The 18,436-nt window shown below is 46.5% G+C and overlaps 7 protein-coding genes across 8 annotated transcripts; 4 read left to right on the top strand and 3 right to left on the bottom strand.

Moving 5' to 3' along the window:
- Nucleotides 1-67: 67 nt before the first annotated feature.
- Nucleotides 68-2,496, bottom strand: LOC4814687 (WW domain-binding protein 11). The gene is made up of 5 exons (XM_001354605.4): nt 2,342-2,496; nt 2,150-2,275; nt 1,982-2,079; nt 745-1,916; nt 68-679 (listed from the first exon to the last, which is right to left on the bottom strand). The coding sequence occupies exons 1-5, from the start codon at nt 2,403-2,405 to the stop codon at nt 487-489; spliced, it is 1,653 nt and encodes a 550-aa protein (XP_001354641.2). The 5' UTR covers nt 2,406-2,496; the 3' UTR covers nt 68-486.
- Nucleotides 2,497-2,971: 475 nt separating this feature from the next.
- Nucleotides 2,972-5,417, top strand: LOC4815211 (uncharacterized). 2 transcript variants are annotated; one of them, XM_015186042.2, is made up of 6 exons: nt 2,972-3,129; nt 3,190-3,409; nt 3,477-3,563; nt 3,622-4,449; nt 4,505-4,847; nt 4,909-5,417. In XM_015186042.2, the coding sequence occupies exons 1-6, from the start codon at nt 3,046-3,048 to the stop codon at nt 5,243-5,245; spliced, it is 1,899 nt and encodes a 632-aa protein (XP_015041528.2). In that variant the 5' UTR covers nt 2,972-3,045; the 3' UTR covers nt 5,246-5,417. The 2 variants fall into 2 exon arrangements, with proteins under 2 accessions (XP_015041528.2, XP_001354642.4); XM_001354606.4 differs by having other exon boundaries at nt 2,973-3,129; nt 3,187-3,409.
- On the bottom strand, nt 5,316-8,407 carry LOC4815090 (activating signal cointegrator 1 complex subunit 2). Its single transcript, XM_001354607.4, has 5 exons — nt 7,814-8,407; nt 7,593-7,753; nt 6,904-7,518; nt 6,558-6,836; nt 5,316-6,494 (listed from the first exon to the last, which is right to left on the bottom strand). Exons 1-5 carry the CDS (start codon nt 7,925-7,927, stop codon nt 5,441-5,443), a joined length of 2,223 nt encoding a protein of 740 aa, XP_001354643.3. The 5' UTR covers nt 7,928-8,407; the 3' UTR covers nt 5,316-5,440.
- Nucleotides 8,408-8,719: 312 nt separating this feature from the next.
- fs(1)Ya (female sterile (1) Young arrest) lies at nt 8,720-11,024 on the top strand. Its single transcript, XM_001354608.4, has 2 exons — nt 8,720-8,873; nt 8,936-11,024. Exons 1-2 carry the CDS (start codon nt 8,832-8,834, stop codon nt 10,955-10,957), a joined length of 2,064 nt encoding a protein of 687 aa, XP_001354644.4. The 5' UTR covers nt 8,720-8,831; the 3' UTR covers nt 10,958-11,024.
- Nucleotides 11,025-11,092: 68 nt separating this feature from the next.
- On the top strand, nt 11,093-12,129 carry vilya. The gene is made up of 3 exons (XM_001354609.4): nt 11,093-11,560; nt 11,644-11,807; nt 11,861-12,129. The coding sequence occupies exons 1-3, from the start codon at nt 11,183-11,185 to the stop codon at nt 12,057-12,059; spliced, it is 741 nt and encodes a 246-aa protein (XP_001354645.2). The 5' UTR covers nt 11,093-11,182; the 3' UTR covers nt 12,060-12,129.
- A 583-nt stretch (nt 12,130-12,712) lies between these two features.
- On the top strand, nt 12,713-15,135 carry dwg (deformed wings). The gene is made up of 2 exons (XM_002133920.3): nt 12,713-13,712; nt 13,772-15,135. The coding sequence occupies exons 1-2, from the start codon at nt 12,963-12,965 to the stop codon at nt 14,714-14,716; spliced, it is 1,695 nt and encodes a 564-aa protein (XP_002133956.2). The 5' UTR covers nt 12,713-12,962; the 3' UTR covers nt 14,717-15,135.
- A 1,092-nt stretch (nt 15,136-16,227) lies between these two features.
- ttm50 (tiny tim 50) lies at nt 16,228-18,000 on the bottom strand. Its single transcript, XM_001354610.3, has 5 exons — nt 17,713-18,000; nt 17,473-17,641; nt 16,876-17,404; nt 16,685-16,808; nt 16,228-16,625 (listed from the first exon to the last, which is right to left on the bottom strand). Exons 1-5 carry the CDS (start codon nt 17,870-17,872, stop codon nt 16,435-16,437), a joined length of 1,173 nt encoding a protein of 390 aa, XP_001354646.1. The 5' UTR covers nt 17,873-18,000; the 3' UTR covers nt 16,228-16,434.
- Between the last annotated feature and the right edge of the window lie 436 nt (nt 18,001-18,436).

The raw sequence follows: 18,436 nt of genomic DNA, 5'->3' as shown, positions 1-18,436 counted from the left end.
GCACATTTAATGTACTGAAAGAATGCAACATGTGTACGCCATAAGGAGGCGGAAAAGTCAAGCAAAATGTTGGTGAACTACTGCTTTTTATGATCAGTTACTTAGATAATTATAATTCTCCTATCTCTGATATTTAAGATATTTGTATTGTGCAACTCCGTCGAACTTCTTTGGATTGTTGATCCTTAAAAGTAATTATGTAATGAGTACGAAAACGTGGTATTTTTTAAGGACAGCTCAGGACAGAGTCCTGGATCTGAATAGAGCATGGAACCTTCTGAGGTAACCGCGAGACCAGTTTAATATACATTTAAGTAATCTCTATATAAGATTTAAGGCTTGCCCCAAACCAATTGAGAAACCATTAGGATAGAGAACAAGACTTTTTGCTTTGGTTGACTCAATTTATCTAAAACTAAAATGTATTCAATTTACAGCCGCATCCAAGAGACTCTCCCACACTCCCGCCTGGAATTGTGGGGAGTGCTACAGCAGACCCTGCATTTCGTTCATGAACTGCATGTAGGCATCGTCTTTGGTGGGCGGCTTGCTGTGAGACTCGGACGGGGCATGGCCGGTATCACCCGTAATGTGTTTAGGTCGAGCCGCTCGACGTTGATCGTCACGTTTCACGCGTAACGTGGAGGGCACAAAGCGCGTAACATCCGCACTTAGATTTCTGGGCATAAATAAAAAAATGGAAATATAAATCAGAATCTATATGCGATTATACGCTCTGCTTACCGGATTTGTGGTTTGGCGGTGATGGTGGTCACACCCTTGGCCGATTCCTTCGGCGGAGGAGGTGCCGGCGGCCCGCCTTGCTTGTTGTGATGCGCCATGCGGGGTGGCAGACCAGGCGGCGGTCCTGGCGGCATGCGTATACCCATGCGAGGCATGGGCCCGAGAGCATGGGGCGGTCGCGATCCCGGTGGTGGGCCTGGTGGCATACGCATTCCAAACCCAGAGCCGGGACCCGAATGTGGATTTGGCGGGCGCATGGGTGGCGGACGGTACATTATAGCTGGCGGCCCAATGTTGTGTATTGGCGGTAGATGGGGGACCTGTGGTGGGGCCGGCACTGATGACGTTGGCGGCAGCGGAAGGGGTGGCAATGTGGGAGCTTTGGGCGGAGCGGGAGTGGTTATGGCAGGCACAATGGGTTTGGCTGGCTCAGGCTTTGCAGCTGGCTCGGACATCTCCTCATCTTCATCTTCCTCGTCTTCGGGGTCGTCTTCGCTTTCGCTGCTGAGGTTCGATTTGTTGTCCGAGTCACTGTCTTGGCTGCGCGCGGACATTTCATTCGCTTCATCGTCTTCCTCGTCAGGCGAGCCGCCTTCTTCATCCTCCTTAGCGAGTTTGCGATGCTTGCGTTTGTGCACATGCTCCATTTCCTTCATGAAGTCATCAATGTTCTGAGTGCTTGGCTCTGACGCTTCCTCCTTATCCTCCTCTTCTTCCTCGTCCCCTTCCCCGTCGTAGTCGGTATTACCCTCGGCGTCCGAGTCTAGTTCCGACATGGCAAACAAATCTGGCGGGGGCCCTGGCGGTACGCCCAGCCAATCCGTATCCTCCTCTTCGCTGGGCTTGTCTGCCTGGACTTCAACGGATATTGCATCGCTGTTTTTGGGCACTCCCGGTGGTGCGCCTGGTGCATATGGAGGAAGGGCCAGGGCGATAGGCGGTGGTGGAACACGCATGCCAACGCCCACCCCAAAGCCTGTGCCGGCAGGGGCTACGCTTGGAGTAGGACCAGGCGTTGTCGGTGTGACGGGAGCAGGCAAGGGAATCTCATCAATTTGAACACTCTGAGCGTGCTTGACGCTCTCGTAGTATTGCTGCTTTTTCATACGCTTCTTCTCGTACTCCACCTCTTTGCGCTTCAGCTCTGCCCAGTGCTCCGGCTCGTCATTGTGCTGCAAGGGGCAAGGGAACAGAAATGTGTTGCTTTTTTGTGGACTGTTTAAAGGGAAAATCTTACATAGAGTCGCATCACGCGGTCAAAGGTCTCCTTTAGCTTCTTACGCTTGTCCCGCAACACTTTCTCATTGAGTGGCGACGGCTGCAGCACATTGTACTCTGTCAAGAGAGAATTGGAGCCACTGCATCATTTTGACAAGGGGCATACCATGCCTATAAAGAAACTTACCCATCTCATCGATCTTCTCCATCTCCTCGAGGATCTGGGATGGATCTTTGTTCTTAAGGACCGCTGCTCGTACCATTTGCCGCTGTTTCTTATTCTTTTTCAACTCTTTTTTGCGTGCCTCCTTGCCTGAAACATTTTGTGGGGGTTTGGGGTTACAATTTCCGATTGGCTAAAAAATCTGATCTGACTTACGCGCTTGGTCTGTGGGATTCATATATTTCCCACTTTTTGTGGTATTAATGGAACGGCGACCCATTTTGTATTGTTAATTTAACAAGTTTATTAAATAAAAAATACGGAGGCGGCGTCTTTTAGTGGGGAGAGCAACTACAAATAAACGCCAGTGCTAGAGAACACAAACATACATGAGTACTATCGATAAAATATATCGACTGAGATGTTTTCAATCTTGACCCGATTAAAATGATTTCAATTTGATTTAATTTACCTCCGAGTACATTGGAAACTGTCGATTGCCTGATCATTGTCTGGTCATTGTAATAAACTTTAATAAAATCTACCATTGTTTACTAATATGTATGGTAAATTGGTTTATTCACTTCAAATTCGACATCAAAATATACCTAGAATACGCGGTATATGGCAATAGAGCCATAAAATAGACTAAAACAATAACTAACTAGTGGTGCCATTGCAAACTTTATTAAAACACGTGAGTTTGGTACAAAGATATCATATATTCATAATGAAACCTGTTGGGTAGTGATTTTTGAGCTACAAATTTGAATCATAGTTCCTCATACATATCATAGAAAAAAAACCCCGCCAAATGACTAGCACAAGTATTGATAAATAGCTATACATCACCCTTTCCAGCACTGTTACTTAACTATGAATGATGCCGGCAAATCTCTCAAAACAACAGTAAAGTAAACATGTTCCATCAAGAGAATAACACTTCTGTGTCAAATATGCTCAGCAATTTGAAATTAAACGAGAATGATACCGAGAATAATATAGTAAGTTTTTCATTTGCCACCCTACACGGCACTTCATTCCACAAGTTTCTGTCGCAGAAGACTGACAATCTCCCGTGCAAACTGCCCCAAATGGCCGAAGCTGGCAATAGTGACGACGAAAAGACACCTAGCAGAGATAGCAGCAGTGTTATTTTTGTTGATTCGGATGATTCGTTGAGCGCGGTCAGCTTCTTCCATTTATCCGAGATTAATAGCACATCATCAGAGGATAACATCCTCATCGAAGAGACAGAACCTGAAGAGACAATCAGCCGAAACAGTAAGAAAAATTTTCCCCAAAAATAATAATGTACAAGGCGTAGTAATTTTGAAAACAAATATAATAGATTCTAGTCTGGGCAAAATGGATCAAAGATCTTCAAGAAAACGTGGGACATCTGGGGAATCACACGCCAGTGGATCGGCAGAAAAATGTAAGTCGGGAGTAGGTATCTGAAGAATGATATAATATAGATGGATTTATATTCATAGATCAGTCGGTGGGTCGTGCCAGCACCCCTACTAATCCGACAGTGGTAACCCGCAGTGGACGCGCCGTGCGCACTGTTCTGGATACCACATTTGATTACTCCTCGTCGCAGCCGGAGGGGGAAGACGAGTCGATTAGTTTTTCGATCGACAGTGATGATGACGACGATTATACCGTGGACCAGAGCCTCACGGAGCATAAATGGATGGGTCGCAAACAGAGGCGCTTCTCCTATCAGCACAGCAGCAGCAGCGAAGCCAATAGCCCTAAAAGCGATCGACGTCTAATATATATTGATCTGAGCCAGTCTGTGGGGATTGTGGGGGACAACCCCGTAGCCGATCTATCGGTTGATGATGATCCGGAGTTCAAGACGAAACTGCACAAGTTCCTGGGACTTATTGCCCCGCGGCGACGCCTCTACAATCCCATGGACAACTTTGACGATGACCCAGATAACTCTTCCCAAAAGGAGACTCTTCCAGTGGCCTCCAAGAGTCATCTAACTGAGACGACCACCTTACCGACACCCAAACGCCTTTTTACGCCCATTACACCGACAGGCAGCAACAGCTGGTCAATGCTGAACATATCGAAGCTGTATATACCCACCCTTCAGGAGAGGCAAGCTAAGTTTTATGACGATCTGATTGTCCAGGCGAATTCCACCTTCATTGAGACACAGACACCGGCTTTCCTCAAGGAGAAAATCGATCTGAGTGGACTGCCAAGCGATAAACAGCGTGCGAGCATTTGCCGGCGCCACAATGGAAGCATTGCCTGCCTAGAACAGCATCCGCTCTTCTACGGATTCGTCGAATCCCTAAATCGTTAGTTAAATACGTTTGTCCGAAAGAAAAACTAACACTTTATTTCCACTTACAGCTCAGACTTCGATCAATATGTGCCATCCGCGGGCTTTGCCCTATCGCAAAGGTGACTTTGAGAAGTGCAAAGTGGCTCTGGCCAAGGTCCTATTTAGTATGTTCAATCATGCCATCTTTCACTGCGGCCTTCAGGCGAAAATCTATTGGAAAAACAGCATGAGTACTCCCTGCAGCAGCGAGCTGGGTTTTAACTCTTCAGGCAACCGCACTGCACGTATTCTGCTGTGGAAGCACATCAATCAACCGGGCATGCTTATAAAGCCACTGCTGCATGAGATGTGCCATGTGGCGGCCTTTGTCTATAACCGTGAGACAGGACATGGCGACAACTGCCGCAAATGGTAGGCTGGCAAGCCTCATCTTGCTTCTCTTGTTTATCCCCTATCTCTTGTGTATCCTCAGGGCCTACCAAGCAAAGAGCCTGATACCAGAGCTGGCATTGAATAGTGACTGCGATGCCAGCTATAAATATTCCTGCACGCTCTGCGCCCGTTGCTCCTATGGCCTGGTATCGTTTGAAAACGAGGCGGAGCTACTCCGGTGTCATTACTGCCAGTTTGAGGTGAACGTAGAGCGTTGGCGCGTCACTGACACACAGAAAATCTGGCGTGCCAATCAGTTCAACACCCCATTCAAGACTTTTGTTCGTGAGAATTACCTGCTGGTCAATAATGTGGATTCGCACAGCGCCAAGATGAAAATTCTAAGTCGAAATTTTATGGACAGAGAAACCACATAATTTAATGATTCCTTTCCTATAGTTAATCTTAGCTAGTTTCGATGCTAATTATACACATATTTATCGTTACATATCAATGGACGCCTTTGACTGAAGGTCCAAGTCGAGTCCTGTACATTTTGAATATTCCAAGAAGTGCCCAATCAAATGTTAAATACAAACTGTGCGTTCACATAGTAATCTTTTATTTATGTTTTAGGACATCATACCTTTGCTGCGCTTAAAGGCAGCTCCTGCCTTGCGATTGTGATTGGCACGCGATGATTTGTGCGCCTCCTTTTGGCCGCGGCTGCGTTGGGTCTGCTGCGTCTGGCCTTGTCCCTTGGGCGCCCCGCTCACAGCAGCACTCTGCTGTGCCCCACTTGATCCCCGCTGGCCATATTTGGCCATTTGTCGTTGTTGGTAACGCGCACGGATAACCTCCGGGTTCTCACAGAAGTCGGCGCCCCCACGGGACACCGTCCCCTTTTCGGACCTGCTATCGGAGCTATCGTCGTCATCCTCCTCCTGGTCCTGGATCTCGTAGGCAGCAGCGTGAGAGGACGCCAAGTGAGAGGCCGCCTGCATTCGCGCACGCAGGAGACTCACGGGCGGTGCTTGACCCTCGTTGAGGGCCTCGTAGCTGTCATCGTACTCATCGTCGTATTCCACGCTATCGCCATCGTGAGTCGACTCTTCGACCATGGCATACTGCTGGTAGCGCTCCTTCAGCTTTTTCACATCCGTTTTGTCGTCCAGCAGCTGCTCGGCATTGCGTGGACCACCAGGCAGACCCTTGCCTTGCTTGATAATGCACTCGGGCTTATCCTGCGTGAGGACATCATAGCGATCGCCATCGCACACATTGAAGTGACGCACGCCCGTCTGACTCTGGAGCTTATCTTGTGGATCGGGTGGTACATATACCTTCTGCCGATCCATTTCAGCTAGATCCGGTGGCAGATTGTCATCTAAAATGGCTGCTATCGCCTGCTCGCTGTTCTCGTAGCGAGTGAGGAGGGTACGTATGAAGCCCATGCCCAGATCGGGCAACACATCCAGCACAGCGCTGACCTCCAGATCAATGTCGCGCGTTGACCCATTGGAGGTGGCCTGAGGCAGTGGCGAGGTGGGCGTAGAGTCCTCCTCTTCGTCGCCGTCAAAAGAGACGTCCCGGCTACTGTCCAGCTCATCGGCCATGACGCCACTAAGGCAAGTGCTCACAGCCTTCTGATAGCCAGATACCACAAAGTCCACCTTATAGTTCTTCCTGTACAAAATGGTATATATTAAATGTATATTCAACCGATTTGAGTCGGAGAGATTTACGTACACATTGGGACAGCGATTTAGCAGCATTTGCATGTCATGCTCGAGCGGATACTGTCGCTGGTAGTCCACCACAAACGTTTGGGCGGAGAGGCACTCCTGCAGCAGCTCCACCAACTGCTGGCCTCGTCCGCCTTGCAGCTGTGAGCTGATGACATCACGAACCACGCCAAGGAATTGCTGGCGGGTCTCGTTCAGCCAGCGCAGGGAATTCGCCTGGGGATTCACCATATAGATGTTCTTGTACAGCATGGGAACAGTCAGATCGTAGAAATTGGCAATGCTACGAATAAGAAAGAGACGAATGATACAGAGTCCGCACAGGAAGAGGGAGATGGAATGTTTGGCACCTTTGCACCAGGCGAAGCTCTTCGATGGTCTCCACCAGCTCTGGACGTAGCTGCAGCAAGATTCGCAGCGTATAGGCACAATCTAAGGCAAACAGCACCACATCATCGTAGGGCGTCTCCAGATCACCATCAATCGGCACACCACCGCCTGCGCCCTCGCAGCCTTCGTTTTCCACTTGAATCTGCATGCTGAGAAAGGCACTTTCATAGAAGGCCACTGCCTCCTTCAGGTCCTTCTTATACTCCGGCTGAATACACAGAACGCTGTCAAAGATTTGACTCAGCAGGGCCACATTTCGCGGCTCGGAGTCGCCCACAGCAATGGCCAGGTCGAACAGAAGCGGCACAGAGATCAGATAGTTGCTATATAGGAGGCTACTGTGCTGCTGAGGGGTAATCCATTCGGAGGCCGATTCTTTTGCGGTGCAGAGACGCATCACCAGACGCACAACGAGTCTAAGGAGCTGCGCATACAGTTGATTGGCCTGAGCGATCTCCTTATCCTGTGCGGAATTATCACTGACATCGGGTTGTCTGTAGTATGGATTGGCTCGTTGCAGGAATGTCACAATGGCAGCCATGGCCGACTCTTCGTATACCATATACGACCAGAATCTGTGCAGAGACAGCAGGAATATTTTCTTAGCTATGTTATGGATGTAAAGTGACGTTGAAATTCGAATTCTCACTCATGCTGGCTCAATCCAAGCAGAAACTCCAAATCCTGACGGCAATTGTTGGCCGTAAATGTCCATTCCTCCAGGGCCGCAGCGGTCTTGAGCTTGCCATAGGAGCTCATCAGGCAAATGTAGCTACCAAAGGGCTTCTCTCGTCTCACCCAATGCTCATCCTGCAAGACGCCATACACCTTATAAGTAAATATGCAAGGAAATGACATTTTCTCACTCACCAGAGCTGGGACATGCCGCTTGACGCCATCCTGGCCAGAGAGAGCGAACTTAAGATCCCCGAGTGGCAGTTTATGTGGATTGCAATTGTTGTTGCTGGCGTCGTTGTCCAGCATGGCTTTTCCTATGCTCAGTTGTCTATGCTAAACTATTTTCTTCTGTATTGATGACAGCGGATTTTTATTGAATTTTGTGAATTTCATGAAACTGTTCAAACACATCAGCAGCGCATGGAGCACTGAGCATAAGGTGAGGTCGTGTAATCAACAATTTTCGACATCGCGTCCCACTCAGTTTGATCCACGTTTATCTGTCAGCAAATCATCATATCCACTGAATCGATTTATTTTGAATTAAAGTGTGCCCTCTACTTGTAAATTACCTTTTAAAGTTTAAGGGCGTACTTCAAAATAATAATAATAATGTAAAAACGGGTAAATAAAGAGCCACCCTAACACCCTATTTACACTAGTGGTTGCGTTTGCTCGATTTACCGAATTTGATCACTGGATCAACCATGCTAATAATTGGTTTGGTTTATACAATTTTGTTAGAAACGTACGTATTAGATCTTGAACGCAATAACTTTACTTTGTGTAAGTGTAAACACGATATCTGAGCTATTGAGTTGAGTCAAGTATCGGTAGGTAACTCGATATACACAAGTATCGAACTACATATCGGCGCAGTCATTTGTATATACATAATTTTTGAATTTAAGCTTATCGCTATCCAGTTAGTGCCTAGTTACCACTATTTTACTCCCATTGGGACATGCAATAAATGATTGCGACTTAACGATGAGAAATACACTTTCGATTGGATTCAGTTAGGGTAGTCGATGCAGATAAACGAACTAATACTATTAGCTTAAAGCGTTATTGCCCAAATAATTATCCCACGTAGCAACTCTGTAACTACCGCAAACATAGAGGCGACAAAGAACCGTTGAATTTTTCTGCATGCGTGTGTGTGTGTGTGCGCAGGACCGATGTAAAAAACTTTATTTAATTTCATGTCATGTCTATTTTTACTGGCTTAAACATGTGGCAGTTCGATGAGGTATGATACCTAAACCAAAGACCGCCACGAGTTTGTATACGATTGTCTTGTTTCATTGCCAGGGCAAGTGTCACATCTGCCAGCGTGTATTCTGTTGCGGTAAATGCCGCAATAAGCATCAGTTCAAAACCCACGCCATTGCAGTGAGAGAGCCGCTTGCTATGGCTAATGCTATCGGCATAGTCGAACATAAAATGAAAATGGAGTCGGGACTGACTACTATCTACGTGTTCTGTCCGATATGCGAGCGCAAGCCCCTTGTGCTGTGTGAGGAAATCTATGCGGAGTTATTGGCGCACATCGAGACCGCCCACCTACCACTGCGATGTCGCAAGTGTTTACGCAACTACACGAAGATCAACGATCTGCAAGAGTTCAGCAAGTGCGTGGATATGCGACAGGACTGCAGTGGCAGCAGCAGCGATCTAACTGCCAATACGGAATCATCCAAAGTGACTGTAAAGCAGGCGCTGGCTATGGTACCCGCTTCGGGTGCGCCAATGTGCACCACCATCTCCACCCAGACCTCGCCGGGCTTGACGCCCATTTCGTTGATTAATATGCGCTGGAAGGCCAAGAGTCGTGTAACCCACGACGAACTGATAGGCGACAGTGTCTCCTCCATCAGGAATATCTCATCCATCAGTAATGGATCATCGATTAGGCGCAGCATCGGTCAGCTGGCAAACCTGCATGAAACCGTAGAAAAGGGGAAGATAATTCGATCCACTTCAACCCCCGTCCAGTTGGAGTCGATGTTTGCCAAGCCCAAGGAGCCGCTCACCTTCAATGCCTCCAATGGGGGACACGTGTCGAGCATCTATCAGGAGGAGCCGAGCCCGGCCCTTGAGGGAAATCCGATCCAGCAGCAGCTACAGCAGCGTGCCTGGAAGGTGGGGGCTCGCAACAAGATAAGCGCTGTCACCCCACTCCGACAGGTCATGTCCAAGAGCATTCAGAAAGCCTTTGTCGAGCATGGAGCAATGCTGGTTCCTCCCCCGACCGGCCTTATCCAGCGGCGGGTTCGTCTCGATCTCAGCGATAACAATAGCTACTCGGCCGATGGGGGAGCAGCTGGATCATCTGCTTTAGATCTGCGCCTTTCGCCCGTCGTTCGACGAACTCAAAGTGAGAGCTCTTCCTCGGAGACGAATTCCTTGTCGCATCCTCATGATGTTTACAGGAGGCCATATCTGCTCTCGGCCCAAAAACTGACCACAGAATCGATTATCATTACCAGGACCATGCCCTCGAGCATTGGGGAGAGTAGCGGGTCGACCGTTTACAATTCCTGCGAGAGTGTGGAGATCATCCGATCCACCTCGGAGTCGGCGGAGGTTCATGTGCCGCCCATTACACCCATCACCAGAGTTACTGGCGCTGCCATTAATAAGAAGCAAATTAAATTTGAGACACCGCACAAGAGCCAGGAAGTAGCCTTCCAGAATGGGGAGGAGGACAGTAAGGATACATTCTACACTCCGAATACTGGCACACCGGAGCGTCCAGAGCGGCGCAGGCAGCCGATTGTACCGCGCCAGATAAGCGGGGAGTTCTCGCCCGCCATCAAGAAGGAGAAGTCTGTGCCATCCATGTATCGCAGTTCACCGCCGCCGGAACGTCTCAGAGCTCGTCCGCCGCTGCGAGATTGCTACAAGCTGGCAGCCTTCAGTGGGGTCCAGGACCTGCCAGTGGGTCAAAGTCCTGGGGTGGAGGAAGATGAAGATGAAGAGGTCTTTTTGCCCACCAATGCCTCCACACGAAAAGATAAGAAGCAGGATCAGGGCACAGGACGCCTATGGTCCATAATGAGCTCCATGATGCGACTGCCGGCCACATTGCGAGGCGACAAGGAGAACAAGGAGAACAATGGATCATCTGGCTCCCTGATCAGACGTTGCGCCTCGATAGCAGGCTCTCTTGTGCGCACCTCGACGCAAGCTACGGATGATGTGCATCCCTTGAAGCGGAAGCGCACTCAGACACTGGATAATCAGTATTACAATTCCATGTCGCCGTCCAGTTCGTCGAAGCGGTATCGAATCCGGCCCAGGGAACCAATTGAGCGGATGCGCCAGACCTAACTAATAGTTTTAAATATTGTGTTTCATGTTTCTTTTTATATTCAAATAAAAGTCTTGTGTTATTGTATGTTCCGTTATCCTGACAGAGTTGCCCGAAAGTTAGTACACACAGCGAAGCTGCCATATAGCTGGAATAATTTGTTATACTGGTATCCCAGCCCTGGGAAAAGTCCAGTTACAATTAAATAAACAAACCCAAAACATTTGCACCGATATTTGATCAAAATGATGTCCAAAGTTGGCGCGGACGATGCTGGCAAATCGTCCCCGACGCCCAAGCCGGATGCCAATAAACTATGGATACACTGCAATCGCTGCTTCGATCAGTTTGCCCTCAAGAGGCACATGTTCTTTTTACTGGCCTGCCAGCATGTGAGCTGCGAGAAATGCGTGAAAGCCTGCCTAGGACGCACGCCCAGCGATGCGCCCATCTACACGTGCCCCATCTGCCACAAGAATGTGCGCGGCCGGCAAATAAACAACTCGATGCCCAACAATCTGAAGCGGTTGTTTCATCCGGAGCCGTGGAATTTGGCCCTTGATTTCGTAGAAACATTCCAGCGAACCAACCAAAAACATTTCAATAAGTACAAGGAAAAGAAGGTAAACAACTTATCTAATTACAAAATTACCTAAAATGTATTAGTTTCAGTTCAGTTTAATTGCTTGTCTTTTGTCCTCGACAGGAGAAGATTATGGACAAATTAGACAAGGACATAGAGCTAGCCCAGTTGGTATGCCAGAAGCACTTTCATGAGCAACAGACGCTGCGCGTGGAGCGGAGAAAACTGACTCTACGAATGCGTCAAATTAAATTGCAGGTGGCAAAGCAAAAAGAGGCGGAACGCCGGTAAGTCTTTGACAATTAAGCGAAACGAAATTACTTTTTTAATCGTTCTTTAGTTTTCTCATGTCCAAGCGTCGGAGATCAATGGAAGAGCATACGGGGCCCGCATCGGTCCTGGCGATCGACCCACTTGATTCCAGGGCCCCTACCAGCTTTCGGAATCGTATGCCACCGCCGCAATCGGCAGCTGCAGAAAATCGTAGGCAGCAAATCACCAGCTTTGCTCACGAGTCAAATAATTCATTCGATCTGTAATTGTATGTTTAGTGTCTTCCACAAATTTGATTTAGTAATTTGCAATTGTTTTAATTAAATTGAAAACGCAGGTTTTTGGATTTTCGATCTCTCAAATCCTACTTCCGTGCATCGCTTATTCCACTGGGTTGCTTTCATAACCTTGTCAGTCATTCACTTTCAAACAATTCGCTTTGGCGCGCAGCTCTTGCGATTATTCAATCGATAGTATCGATAGGCGAACTGCTTCCTTCAAATCGGTTATTGGCTATCTGTTTCGGCTTTTTTTTCAGCGGCTTTATTCGAGCTGTTCACTTTTTGAACATAGGCGGTTTGAATGGACTTGGTTCTTTTTTTTATCGGTATACTTCTGAGTGTCAGTCCGTATAATAAGTCCGCGGTCAAACTGGCCGTTTATACACCATGTCTAACTTACGCACTCTTAATATTAGTTTTTAATTTCTTCAAACAGATCAAATAATATCAAAAATATCAAAATCAAGGCATATATTTTGTAACTGTGACGTCTATTTCAGTATATTTCTGAGTATATACTATATAATTATCGATAAGTGGTATCTCCTGCGACGAAAAAATGAGTTGTAAATGTGAATGGGCTATAAAAAAGGGTATGGACAGCAGGCAAAACCAGCCAAGACATATTGCAAATTGCCGTGTTGCCTGTTGTCCACACCCTCTTTTTCCTTCCATTGTGTAGAAAATGTGAAGTGACCGTGTAGTAACCGTGTAGAGTGTATTATTGACCATAGTTTTTTGTTTTGACAACACATTTTGCTTGCTTTTTAAATAAAATAGCAAAAAAAAGCAAAAGAAGTCGTTGTGTGCGTGGTATAGGAAAAGCATTCGGATTATTCGAAAAAACTGACGAAATATAGCAATTAAAATAAGAGAATTCGCAATACAATGATGACGGCCAAGGCTGGGAGCGTGGTGATGAATTGCCGTACCTGTACACGAGCCTGCAAGCTATATAAATCGCTCCAAGACGAGATCGAGATTGGTACCGAAGGCACCACCACCCTGGCCAACATGCTAAAGTATTGCTCGAACCTCTCATTTGAGCCGGAGGACGGCGAAACGATGCCGCAGCACATATGCCAGAACTGCCTGCAGCTCCTGGAGCAGGCAGTTGCATTCAAGCGCATGGTTATTGATTCGGACGAACTTCTGCGCCAGGGACTGAATGAAGCCAACGACGCCTTCGATGAGTACGTCATGGTTGAGATGCTATCCGATGTGCAGGGGGGCAGCAGCGCCAAACAGGGCTCCTCCACGGACGAGTCGTCGTCCGCTATGCTAGAGAATCTGAACGAACTGCAGCAAGTCGAGGAGGAGTTCGTCATCGAGGAGGTGGCCGAGCATGAGGAGCATGAGGAGCATGTAGACGAGGAGGAGGATGAACAGCTAACAACCACAGCCGAGCATTTAGAGATGGAGAGCGTCCATGAGTACCAGCCAGCAGAAATCGAATATGTGACCATCAAGAATGAGTTCTGCTCGCTTGACGGCGATGAGGATGACATTGAAGTGATGGACGAAACGACAGCCGATATGCTCGATGACCAAATGATAGTGATACGCTCCGAAGACGCCCTAGAAGAGGTCGGCGAAGAGGGACTGGAGATCGTAGAGGAGGAAACAGAGGAGCATTTGGTAAGTGCAAACCCCCATCCCGTAGAAACGTTAATTTGCATCCAAAAACTATCCAACAGACTGGCGAAGAAGAGGAGGTCGAGGCCGAGGAGGAAGACTACCTAGATGAGTCCCTGGATTCGAGCCAACTGCCCTGCGAGCCGCTACCGTATGTCTGCACCGAATGCCACAAGCCTTTCCGCCAACAGTGCCGCTTGAACCAGCACATGCGTTCCCACATAAACGAAAAGCTGTACAGATGCGAGGAGTGCGGCAAGAAGCTGAAGCATTTGCGCAACTTCAAGGAGCACATGCTTACCCACACCAATGTCAAGCCCCACCAGTGCACCATCTGTGGAAGATTCTATCGCACCACATCTAGCCTGGCCGCCCACAAGCGCACCCATGCAGAGGAAAAGCCACACAATTGTGATCAGTGCGGTCGCGGCTATGCCGCTTTGGATCATCTAAGACGCCACATGCTCACGCACACCGGAGAGCGACCATATGCTTGTGATTTGTGCGACAAAGCCTACTATGATTCCTCATCGCTGAGGCAGCACAAGGTTAGCCACACCGGTGCCAAGATGTTCACCTGTGAGATTTGCGGCGTGGGACTGTCGCAGAAGTCCGGCTACAAGAAGCACCTGCTTGTCCACTCCGGCCAAAAGCCGCACAAGTGCCACATCTGTGGTCGTGCCTTCACATTCACCAGCAACCTCAATGCCCATGTCCGCTTGCACTCCGGCGAGAAGCCATTCAAGTGCGAGATCTGCGGCAAGGCATTCCCCACCAAGAAGCGACTGAACAGTCACCTGCGCGTCCACAACAAGGAGTCGCGCCACAGTGGCACCACCACCTCCGTTGTCAGCACTTCGGCAGTCGGCGTGGGCGTGGGCATGCATGTGACCAATGATCTCAACCACCGTCATGGCGGTGGAGGAGGAGGATCCTCTACGGTCATGCATTCGGCCGACGTAACTGACCAAAAAGTGTCCAACTCCAAGGTTGTGGTGGTGCTCTAGGCCACGCAGCAGCGGCAGGGACGCTAAGGGGAGGGACTACTGGTTTAAGGTTAGCCTAAGAATATCTAAAAATATATATAGACTATATATCATGTATAAAACTGCGGATAGTACTCGTAGAGAAGAAACTGGAAAGGGTAAAAGTAAAAGGTGGATATATGCTTCATGTTTGCCAAAAATACTGTTTTCTAAACTGTGGAAGCGATCATTTTGAGCACATTTGGCAGAGAGCTCTGTAAAAATATTCAGGAACACCGCCTTGACAAAGTCTTCGTAGAATTCGGTAAAATAATTATACATAAATATTTGATTGCACCAGTTATTGTTTCTGTCATGATTAAGTTTCATTGGTCATAAAGACTAACAAACCCCAACAACCATCAAAATTCGACTAACAAATAAAAAAAATAAAAAATCGACAAAAATGTATTTTTCATTTAATTTTGATTTCATTTAGTTAAATCAAACTATTTATTAGATTAGTTAAGTCAAACTTTAAAAATAAAATTACAAAGATCATATTTTTAATTACAATTAATTTACAATATTTATAATTATTAACTTAAATGCCGTGGTATATATTTGTTTATTTAAGGTAATCTGTTATTAACTGTAGCTTTTCTGTGGAGGGATTTTTAAAAATTTACTTTATTTTATTTGGCTTACTGGTCATCTTTTTCTATATTTTTGTGTGTTTTATGTTTATTTTAACTAAATCATATTACTACTAATTTTGAATGCACTAGTCACTCAAATTTTTGAGTAGCAATTGCTTAGTTTTTAAATGGATATAATTTATTTTTATTTTTATATATATATTTATATATGTTTTATATATAAAGATAAACGATAGCAACAGGTTCGAGCGAGATAAGTGAAATCATGTGCACGATTGAACGAGTCAGTCAAGGATTAGATTGGTGAAGAGTGATTGCCAGGACAGACGATTCGATTCGACTGTGCCCTGAATTAAAGCAAAGCTGAAAATGATTGCGAGAGCTGCTCAGATGCTGCTGCTGGCCAAGGACAAACGAAAGCGACATATCCAGAGAGATGGAGGGCGAGAGCTGCTTAGATGATGCTGCTTTCGGTAGAGTGCCCATAATAGAGATTTACTTTGGGCTGGCTTCGAATTATAGAGCACTAATATCGAGGACTAGTTAGGTTACCCAGGATTACAGAGGAATTACCGATGTATATCTCCAATATGGCGTACCACCACCCAGATTTAAGCCATGTTTCATGAGCATTAATATTTGATCTATCAAGCCGACTGCCACTTAGAAAATATCGAAAATTTCAATTGATAAAAGTTCCAGAGAAAAACAGGGTCAAAGGTACAAGCGGGTTTATATATAGATGAATGTTTATTACATATTTACATATATATGTATGTATGTATCTCTCTACGTCTTCGTCTTTGGTGTTTGTTTTTTTATTTGTTTAAGTGTAACTATTATATTATTATTATTAAGATAACATTTGCCATGCAACGAAAACAAGCTATGCAATTCATTGAAAACAACAACTTTCGCTTGATTTATTCAATTACAAAAATAAGACGATTTTTACTTGCAATTTCCCTGTCCCCAGCCCAAAATCTCTAGACATTCTATTCGGTCGGTTCGTGTGCTTTTTGGGGTTCATTTGAATTTAGTTTTGTGTATGTTTAATTTGTCTTTCTGGGTGTCTGGGATGATTTGGGGGTGGGGGCGGTTCTAGCGTCCCAGAAGGTTGCGTGTCCATTGCTTGACCATGGGCTTCGCCTTAGCTCTCTCAATGCGTTCCTCCTCCTGCATTTGTTCGGCCAGCTTGCGCTGATTCTCTCTGAATTGACTGATAGGATCCTCAAACTGTCGATAATAGTGCAGGGTTTCCCTCACATCTTCCACGTCGTTTTGGGCAATAACTAAACGAGAGAAATAAACCATTAACCAGAGAGGAATGAAACCCCAAGTGGGAACTTACTCTTTAGAAAGGCCACCAGATCGAGGAGCTGCGTATCATCGTCGTTCCCATTCCAGCGAGCGATGCCGAATGTGTTATCTGGATGCATTTTTGTGGCATTGTCGTCCCAATCGACCACAATCACCTGCCGCGAAAAGCGAAAGTAGGTCTCATCATCCATTTCTCATCAAGTATTAGCGGGAGACACTTACCTTTCGCAGGTCACGATTCAAATTGTTTAAATTCTTGACGTGATGGCCATCGACAAAGTGCGTGGCATCGCGCACCAGACGATACATGATATAGCCGTGCGGATCGAGGGCGTCTAGAATGGGGAACACCGTCATGCCCTGTTCGGCTGTGAAGACAACGATTTCAAATTCTTTGGCCAGCTCGGACAGGAAGTGATCGACGCCGGGCCGCTTCTTGAAGCGCCAGCCAGTCTGATATGTCCAATCGGGATGCACCAAAACGTCTTTCATCTCGAGGACAAGCGTATATTTTGGCTGTACATATGGGTGCTGGAGAGGATCGGGCAAGAGCTTGTCACGCGACGGCTCTTGTATCATCTTCTGGTAGTAGTGCAGTGATTTCCACATGCGTTGGAAATACTGCTGTACCATGGGCTTGTGTGTGAACTCATCCTCTATTGTCAGGCCATTGGGATCCACATCTGGCTTCCCAAACTCATAGAGGGCCCACAAACCGCCGACGATGCCGCCACCACCAAATACGGCAAAGCTAATAAAAGCATCCACGTTTAGAGGGAATGTTCAGGGTATTCCTTTTCAATTTTTGCGGTTACGTACCCCAGCTTCATGCGTTTCCAGGCGCGCTCATTCTCCTTGGTCTCCTCCTCTTCGCGCTTCTTACGCTCCTGCTCTTCGGTTTTGTTCATCTCAGGTGCTGTTTGGGGAAATAGCTTCGACAGCAATGAAGCATTTTCGGCGTCGCCAGCAGATGGAGCAGGTTCCTCTTCTGTAATGTCACATATGTAACCATGAATCAATCATCAAATGGTAAATGGTAGAGTTCCCAATTGTACTTACTGCTGGCTGTGCTGCTATAGTTTCGCACCGTGCACAGAGCACGAGGAAGAGCCGACCTAGTCTTCTGATGATTACCCAATGTGCGTTGAAATGCTGTGAGAACGGGCGGACGTGCTCCTTTAGCTATACGCAAAATTTGGAAAACGCTACCCGGAGCCATTTTTATGCCAATCTAATAGTTGTATCAACGAAAATTCTACGAGCTAAATATTAACTATTAAAACTTTATTTTCTGAAACGATGAGCCGGCATACCGATGAAAAAACGAACTTAGCCCACTTTAACCCCTTTATTTAAACAGTGTAACAGCTTGGGTTAAACCGCGGAAAATAACACTAATAATATTAACAATAATTAATCTTGTAGGTCCATCATATCCTTTATATTTGCTTAAAAAAATTACCACGATATCTTTCACCAGAACTGCGCTAAAATTCTTCAAGTTTCACTGGTCGGCAATGTGTTAAACTTTTTCTGTCCATGATCGAAAATCGTATTCCACGATTTTGATATTCGGCTTAATATTGCTAGCTAGCTAGGACCTTCAGCCGTAAGCACATAATTTTATCGGATTGATGCATCAATTTTCTAAAACATATGTTAATATTAAGTTCTCCGTGTTATTTGATTGTGTCTAAAATAAGGTAAAATAAGAAGGTTAAAGAATAAAACGTAAGTGTGCACGGAATGAAACGTAAGTGTTTATGGAACATCACGTCATGGT

Source organism: Drosophila pseudoobscura, chromosome X (assembly GCF_009870125.1).
Source record: "Drosophila pseudoobscura strain MV-25-SWS-2005 chromosome X, UCI_Dpse_MV25, whole genome shotgun sequence".
NCBI lineage: Eukaryota > Metazoa > Arthropoda > Insecta > Diptera > Drosophilidae > Drosophila > Drosophila pseudoobscura.
This window is presented reverse-complemented; position numbering and strand designations above follow the sequence as displayed.

Bases quoted from the DNA above. Each gene is read 5' to 3' on its own strand.
- vilya (XM_001354609.4), top strand. From the start codon at position 11,183: ATGATGTCCAAAGTTGGCGCGGACGATGCTGGCAAATCGTCCCCGACG. The intron at 11,561-11,643 runs GTAAACAACTTA...TGTCCTCGACAG, and splicing joins ATAAGTACAAGGAAAAGAAG to GAGAAGATTATGGACAAATT. The intron at 11,808-11,860 runs GTAAGTCTTTGA...ATCGTTCTTTAG, and splicing joins CAAAAAGAGGCGGAACGCCG to TTTTCTCATGTCCAAGCGTC.
- ttm50 (XM_001354610.3), bottom strand. From the start codon at position 17,872: ATGGCTCCGGGTAGCGTTTTCCAAATTTTGCGTATAGCTAAAGGAGCA. The intron at 16,809-16,875 runs GTAAGTGTCTCC...TTTTCGCGGCAG, and splicing joins TGAATCGTGACCTGCGAAAG to GTGATTGTGGTCGATTGGGA. The intron at 16,626-16,684 runs GTAAGTTCCCAC...TCTCTCGTTTAG, and splicing joins TCTGGTGGCCTTTCTAAAGA to TTATTGCCCAAAACGACGTG.
- LOC4814687 (XM_001354605.4), bottom strand. From the start codon at position 2,405: ATGGGTCGCCGTTCCATTAATACCACAAAAAGTGGGAAATATATGAAT. The intron at 2,276-2,341 runs GTAAGTCAGATC...AAAATGTTTCAG, and splicing joins GAATCCCACAGACCAAGCGC to GCAAGGAGGCACGCAAAAAA. The intron at 1,917-1,981 runs GTAAGATTTTCC...TGCCCCTTGCAG, and splicing joins ACCGCGTGATGCGACTCTAT to CACAATGACGAGCCGGAGCA.
- dwg (XM_002133920.3), top strand. From the start codon at position 12,963: ATGATGACGGCCAAGGCTGGGAGCGTGGTGATGAATTGCCGTACCTGT. The intron at 13,713-13,771 runs GTAAGTGCAAAC...ACTATCCAACAG, and splicing joins AGGAAACAGAGGAGCATTTG to ACTGGCGAAGAAGAGGAGGT.
- LOC4815211 (XM_001354606.4), top strand. From the start codon at position 3,046: ATGTTCCATCAAGAGAATAACACTTCTGTGTCAAATATGCTCAGCAAT. The intron at 3,410-3,476 runs GTAAGAAAAATT...CAAATATAATAG, and splicing joins AGAGACAATCAGCCGAAACA to ATTCTAGTCTGGGCAAAATG. The intron at 3,564-3,621 runs GTAAGTCGGGAG...TTATATTCATAG, and splicing joins CAGTGGATCGGCAGAAAAAT to ATCAGTCGGTGGGTCGTGCC.
- LOC4815090 (XM_001354607.4), bottom strand. From the start codon at position 7,927: ATGCTGGACAACGACGCCAGCAACAACAATTGCAATCCACATAAACTG. The intron at 7,754-7,813 runs GTGAGTGAGAAA...GGCGTCTTGCAG, and splicing joins AGCGGCATGTCCCAGCTCTG to GATGAGCATTGGGTGAGACG. The intron at 6,837-6,903 runs GTGCCAAACATT...TCTTATTCGTAG, and splicing joins GAGCTTCGCCTGGTGCAAAG to CATTGCCAATTTCTACGATC.